The 7,028-nt window shown below is 39.1% G+C and overlaps 1 protein-coding gene across 1 annotated transcript; it reads left to right on the plus strand.

Annotated features, from left to right (window-relative positions):
* The first annotated feature begins 487 nt into the window (after positions 1–487).
* On the plus strand, positions 488–5,276 carry ccka (cholecystokinin a). The gene is made up of 4 exons (XM_085473283.1): positions 488–587; positions 2,498–2,577; positions 2,837–3,020; positions 3,575–5,276. The coding sequence occupies exons 1-4, from the start codon at positions 488–490 to the stop codon at positions 3,706–3,708; spliced, it is 498 nt and encodes a 165-aa protein (XP_085329409.1). The 3' UTR covers positions 3,709–5,276.
* Positions 5,277–7,028: the final 1,752 nt, after the last annotated feature.

Consider the following 7,028-nt stretch of genomic DNA (forward strand, 5'->3'; position numbering starts at 1 on the left):
AGAAGTCTCAGAGTTTCATTCTTCTCCACTTCATTCTGTCATAATTTCATCAGAGATCATCAGTGGAAAAAAGAAAAGATAGTCCCAGGATGATTTTCAGGCCGTCAGACATGAACAGTGTCCCTGCTTTTGATCAGCTAAAGCTGTTAGAGCCTCGCTGCAGCTGGCGAAGGCACTGACCTGCAAGTTTGTTATCATCTACAGCAAACCAGTTAAAGATCCCCAAAGCGTCTCTTTACTGGATTCAAAATACTAACCCCTCATTTTCAGTCACAGGTGTATTTAAAGCTGCCACCTTTGTCCCAATCCTCTCTCTCCTAGATTGGCGTGGGTACATGTGGAAGTGTGTGTGAGCGTTCATTATGCTTTCTAAGTTTACATGCATGTTTGCGTCTTCACTGGCGTCAGCACTGTCACTTTCTGCACCAGCACCAGGCTCCTCCCACAGGCCGAGGCTCCTCCCCCTCCCTCTCTGTCAGTATAAAGTATGGTCTTCTCTCAATCTCATACTCAGTCACAGCCTCATCAGTGGAGCAAAGCTCACTATCTTCAAATCAGCCTCTCCTGGTTTACTTCAACAGCTGCAGGTAAGGTTTAAAATATTCTCTGCAGTTTGTTTCATTTTAAAACTTCATTTTATTTCTCTGTTTTCCTGTCACAGGAGGATGGTTACACACACTCACTAATGCTTTGAGGTGTCCTGTCCCCTCATTTTCAGTTATTTATACACTGAAAATGAGAATACTGTAGACAAGTAAAGACTGGACTGGTATTTATATAGATAGTTATCCATCTATATGTCGTTTTCTTCTTTTGCCTTTTTAGAGCACAAATGAAATGTTTATTACAGTGGATCTTTTCTTCTCTTTATTTAAGTGAGTGGTGGGTTTTAATGAAAGAAAATTATATTCATACACGAGCCAAACAGAATTATTAAAAGATTATACAATATTTATGATTAAAAGTCTTTAAAAAGTAACAGATCCATGCTGAAAGCTGAGCTGAAAGAGAATTATGTCTGAGTGTCCAAATGACCACATAAGAAATTTAATTTTGCCCCTAACTTTTATCTGGAGGAAAACTCTGTGTTTGTGTTTAAATGCTCACAGAAGCTGCTGGTTCTGTGAGCATCATTTGACCTTTGTTGTGGATAAAATTATCATTCCAAGAGTTGGAGTTAAAAGAAAGTAGGAAAGAAATTCCTCATCACATTTCATAGGAGCTATTTTTATTTTTATTTTTAATCTCTGTGTATAAACTAAGTAGTGATGGGTAAAAGTGTTATTTTCTCATTTTGTTTTCTGAGGAGAGGAGAGGAGAGCTGTCACATACATTACATTATCACATCATTACCAGCCTATTACATAATGATTGAGAGACAATGACCAGCTGCTAAAAGGAATTATATTAGCATGAGCAGAATGGCTATTTACACCACCGCTGTGTCCGTTTAAACAAATTATTCAAACCAAACGTTTCACTGGACTTATGGTGATAAAATCACACAAGAAGAAATTCTCCATTTCAGTTGGTTTAAAACTGCAGAGGAGGGCGATTTCACCTGCACGTCTGTAATGATTTGACCAGTGAACAACGACTAGAAGACGTTCTGGACTGTTAACGGTACAAAAGGATCTAGACTAAGAACAAAGACTCAGTACATAAAATAAATGAAAAATCTAAAACACTTATTTTTTTATTTGTTCTGCAAAGGTAGAAACCATGGCAAAGTTATGCTCTCCTGCATATCTATGTTCTGGTGTTTATGGGCTGTAAAAAGATCATCCTTGACTTAGTAAATATATTAACACAGAGAGACGCAGCAGAGCGCTGTAACACTGTGACAGACTGAGGCAGTGGGGTTTTTGATTTATCTGAGATTGAAAGCCTCCAAGCAGCTTTTGCTGTTGGTTTTATCTAATTATCCACTTTAACTCATTTTCCTTTGGAAATAAATTTCGGGAGTAAAACATTATTCATCAAAGATAATATGCTGCTTTGGCAGGCTTCAAGATCAAAATAAAATAAATAAATCATCAAAATGATCTTCTAACCAAATTAATAAGAAACATCTATAAATGTATTTATTATTATGTTTAATAATATTATATGTATTTACATGAGGGGTTAAAAAGGTTTCATGCCTCTGCTTTCAGTGTGAGTAAACTTCATGTATTGATTCTGTGTGACACCGACTGTCCTGTGAGCCCCGTTCAGAAAACAGCACATAGATCAACATTCGACTATAGAGACCGCAACTCCAAACAGCACATACATATACATGTATGTGTCTGTGTGTAAACATGAAGCCGTTCTGTCACAGGCAGAGCAGGAGAGCCAATATTGCCTGCATTGGTTTGTTTTCCCTTAGCAAGCTGAGGTGAGACAGAAAGAGAGAAGAGGGCAGATGAGAGGCAGTAAAGAGCAAATAAAGACTAACTGGAAATGTGCTATTGAGTTTGTTTAACTGTTATTCTCTCCCTGTCTCTCCATCCAGCCATGACTGTAGGCATCTGTGTTTGTGTTATCCTGGCTGCTTTGTCCAGTGGTTCCCTGAGTCTGCCTTCACAATCAATTGTAAGACACACACACACACACACACACACACACACACACACACACACACATTATGCAGAGCTAAACAGCGCGTACATTGCCAATTAAGGGAAGTGGAGTAGGACCCTGATTACAAACTTTAATGTCTAAATTGCCTCCACGTGGTACAATTGGATTCAATTTTCCACTGGAGGATAAATATTTTTTTTCATTTGAATTTTTTTTTTTTTTTATTACTTTTTAAATGTGTTATTTCATAAATGTGTCATTTTCTCCACAGACAGCTGAAAGTACGGCTCTTCTCTCAGGCAGCGGATCTCTCCCTTCTCCCAGCCTGAAACGGCAGGCTCGCTCCGCTCCAGCGCCCCTCTCAGGGCATCTTATCAACTACAGCCAGCACCAAGAGGACGCAGACACTCCAGACAGCCTGAACCAGCTTCTGGCCAGACTCATCTCTAGGAAAGGTGTGATCAGACTGCCGATACAGAATAAGAGAACAAAGGATGGGAAGAGAAAATAAAATGACCGCCTTTCCCTTTTCCCTTTACTTGTCATCTCATTACATGCTCATATTTCCCTCTTCCTCACATCCATCCTTCTGCAGCTTGCGTTCATTCATGCTGTGTTTCAGTCCCACCATCTGGCATTTCCCATCTCCCTCTGGCCTCCTCTCTTCATCTTTCCACGCTTGCTACTCCCCTAACATTTCTGCCTGCGCCCTCTATCATAGTCGTCTGCCTACCTCCTGACCTCACTCTCTGCTTCCTCTGTCACCGCGCATCGGTTTTTTTCTTTCAAGTAAACACTGTGTGACTACGAGACCTGCTGAGCTCATGGACAGAAATAGAAACACAGCGAGTCAGCATGAGTTAGAGCAACAGTGCCATTTGGAAGATAGACCGTATATTATTATCATACAGTATGGGTAGTTTAAAAAAAAAAGAAGAACAACATAAGTTTTATGAAATGCAGTGAATGTTTTCTTTTGTTTAGTTTGTTTCATCCATGTCTCCTCTAGGCTCTGCCTACCACACCAGATCCTCCCTCAGCAGCAGAGCCAGTGGTCTCCCCCCCAACCACAGGATAAAGGACAGAGATTATCTCGGCTGGATGGACTTCGGACGGCGTAGTGCAGAGGAGTACGAATACTAGTCCTGAAGGCACGGCTTTGTTTCTTCGAACGCTGAGCCCAAAACCTCCAACATCACCAGTTAAAGTTTTTATTTTAAAAAACCTGGAGCCCTTTTCACACTGCACTCTCAGCCCAGCAGAGCTGACTTAGTGAGAAGTATATCTCAGCACATATCCTTCAATCTACGAACCACAAACTTCAATCCAAAACTTACGGCACATTATTGTATATCTGTGTTGCTGTTAAGACCAAAGGTAGCAATGCTTGTCCATCCCGCAGTGCTTTCTTAGTCCCTCACTCTCTCTGTGGTTTGGATGGTAATCACTAAAAATGAGTCACAAAAAAAGTTTTTTCATGGAAAAAAGGTGTTTTGATTTCTTAAAATATGGGGTCACTGTAATTTTCTAACCAGCATAGAGTTTTTAATTTGTTTGGCAGTACTTTCTTACTTAAAGTTACATGAGTAGCTCACAATCTGCTAATGCTATTAGACATTGGTTACACAGCAGATGCTTGTAACCATTGTTAGTTAAGTTGTTTTTGACAAATGCAATGTTAGCTTTTTGGTGTTAACAGATCAGTGAAGAAACAGTAGGTCTGGTATAACAATGGGAAATGCCACATTTCCATTTCAGTGGATATACAGAGCTTAACTAAGAAATCACAAATATTTTAGCAATGAGTCAAAACTTGTTTAAAACTAAAAAAGATTATCATTTAGTCTGCAATAAATCATGTTTATATGACTAAATTTAAGCCAGTGCTCTGAGAACTGCACTAAAAACATCATTTCGATTAATATGCTGCTGGATTAACCCATTACAGAAACATTAAAAATGATTTTGGCAATTACCAGTATTGTTAATTTAGGGCTTCTGTGACATTAAACTTACACTGGGTGGAGATCTAATTAATTTGTTTAGCACTGTAAGTCCAACAACTTCAACTGTTAAAAGGCAAAAATTACAAAAAGCTGTTAAACATAACACCCTTTAAATATATTTCCAGTGAGAAAAATCAGTGTCTTAGGATTTAGACATTCGTATTTTAAAGTACTGTTAAAATGCTTAATTTTACTGAGCGTTACTGTATGAATGTATCTGTAGACTTTTAATGTGCCCTTAAGGTGTCCTCTGCAAACTAATCTTCATAAAATTACACAATAAAAAAACAAAAACGACACAACAATAAAAAGCATGTTGTTTCATATCACACCATGCTCAACACTGAATGTGACACATCATTCAAAAATCTTTGATCGTGCTAGAAACTGGGAGAACTGGGTGAAAAGTGGCTAACATGGCAGGCTGCTGCAGTGTGCAGTGTGAAAAGGGCAAAACAGGTTTTGACAAGCACAAAGTGTTGTCTGTTTGATACCTGGGAGTCTCCCTGACTTTGCATAATGGACTTCAGTGGCAGACACAATAACATCAGGATGCTGCAGATATTAAATCTACAGATTAGAAATGTTTTCTTTTCTTTTTTTAACGGCCTTTATTATATATAAAGGTTAACTCTCTGTATTAAATCATTTGTTTCTACAGATTCAGTGAAACTCCAAATAAAGCTTTGTTTTCCTCCAATGTCAGCAAGAAATTCAAACGCTTTCTTTTCAGTCTCATGATCTTATGGTTTCAGGGCACAGGTGGTGGGGCAGTTCTCTATATAGTGTTAGATTTGATCACTGCAGAAGAGAAAGAATGGATGTCTCTTTTTTTTACAAACCTTTGGTGCAACCCAGTGTGGGATTTCAGCAAAAGAAAGCCAAAACATTTTCATTTGTGCCCACTATAAGTAAAATAGCTTTGGGACAAAGGAGCTGGTAGCTAGAAAAGGTTATAATTTAAATCAGACTTAAGTCTCAAAGAGCTCATTTTGCCTTTAAAAGTGTTTGTGTTCGTGCCTGGGGATTAATTAAAGTGGATTATGTTAATGATCTGTTAGTCCTAATGCAATGAAGTTAGGATGAGTACTGTGAATAAAATAAAAAGCCCTAAAATAATAAAAACAAATCTCCTGGTGAAATGAACTAAATGCTGATGAGGGGCAAAATAAAAAATTATCTTCCTCACAAATATGAAAACAGAAAGACAAATTAAACTCTGGCTCTGTTTCTAATTAAATTTGTACTTGAAGTCTTTGTGTGCGAAACTGGCAAAAGTGATATAAATATACTGATAGGTGCTCTTTGATGAACACGTGGAAAGGAATTCTCTTCCGTTTATCCAATTTAAAGTCACGGGGAGGCTGGAACTGACCCCAGCTGCCATAGAGCGAGAGGAGACACCCCGAACAGGTCGCCTGTTACAGGACCAATGCAGAGAGACAGATAATCATTCATAGATTTATCAACTTACTGTGATATTAACTTACCAATATTAGTTATGATGTTATGACAATGAAAAATCCCATCATAGCTTAAAGACCTTACACTAAAATATTATCACAATAGAGTACTTCTGTCCCAGATTGCAGGCTTACTTGTGATTCATTCAAATCTACTGGAAGTTGGACCAGTGAGGCCATGAGATAAGTGAACCATTTTGAAGAAGAAGTCTCACAATTACTAAGATACACTACCTGGCTTAGCTTTGATTACAGCAGGCATTCGCTGTGGCATTGTTTCAATAAGCTTCTGCAATGTCACAAGATTTATTTCCATTCAGTGTTGGATAATTTTTTTTTTTACCAACATCTTGTATTGATGATGATAGTGTTTTTTCTTTTACCTTTCAATACGGATGGTCTGTTTATGTTTTGATCAAGAGCCTTTTTTGGGCAGCTGAAGAGGAGAAGTCTATCTTATGTCCAACCTCTGGCTGTATCTTGGTCACATTACCCAGCAAAACCCAGTATGCAGGTTCATCTGTAACAGTCCTTGTGCCACAGATCAACACTGTTGCTTCTACTTTAAACCGAAGAGCAGCGACATGGGTGCAGGTCTCCGGGACTCCGGCCTTACAGGTGCAGTGGGCGGCTTCAACCTTCCCTGTGATGCTCACAATGACCCATGGCTGTAATGCTGGTTCATTCAGTCTTTGAGAGGGCAGTACCTGAAACACACACAGACCCCAACCCCAGATCACAGCACTGCCCCCACAGACTTGTACAGTAGGCATGATGGGTGCATCACTTCATCTGCCTCTCTTCGTACCCTGTTGCGCCCATCACTCTGGAACAAGGTAAATCTGGACTCATCAGACCACATGACCTTCTTTCATTGCTCCACAGTCCAATCTTTATGCTCCCTAGCAAATTGAAGCCTCTTTTTTTTTCGGTTTGCCTCACTGATCAGTGTTTTTTTTTTGGGCTCCACATCTATTCAGTCCCAATCTGTTGA

This window comes from Copadichromis virginalis, linkage group LG11 (assembly GCF_057382275.1).
Source record: "Copadichromis virginalis isolate Kocher_CV1m ecotype Utaka linkage group LG11, C_Virginalis_male_GT1.1, whole genome shotgun sequence".
Classification (NCBI taxonomy): Eukaryota; Metazoa; Chordata; class Actinopteri; order Cichliformes; family Cichlidae; genus Copadichromis; species Copadichromis virginalis.

Coding starts and splice junctions, on each gene's coding strand:
- ccka (XM_085473283.1), top strand. CDS start 488: ATGGTCTTCTCTCAATCTCATACTCAGTCACAGCCTCATCAGTGGAGC. Junction 588..2,497: donor GTTTACTTCAACAGCTGCAG/GTAAGGTTTAAA, acceptor CTCTCCATCCAG/CCATGACTGTAGGCATCTGT. Junction 3,021..3,574: donor CAGACTCATCTCTAGGAAAG/GTGTGATCAGAC, acceptor TGTCTCCTCTAG/GCTCTGCCTACCACACCAGA.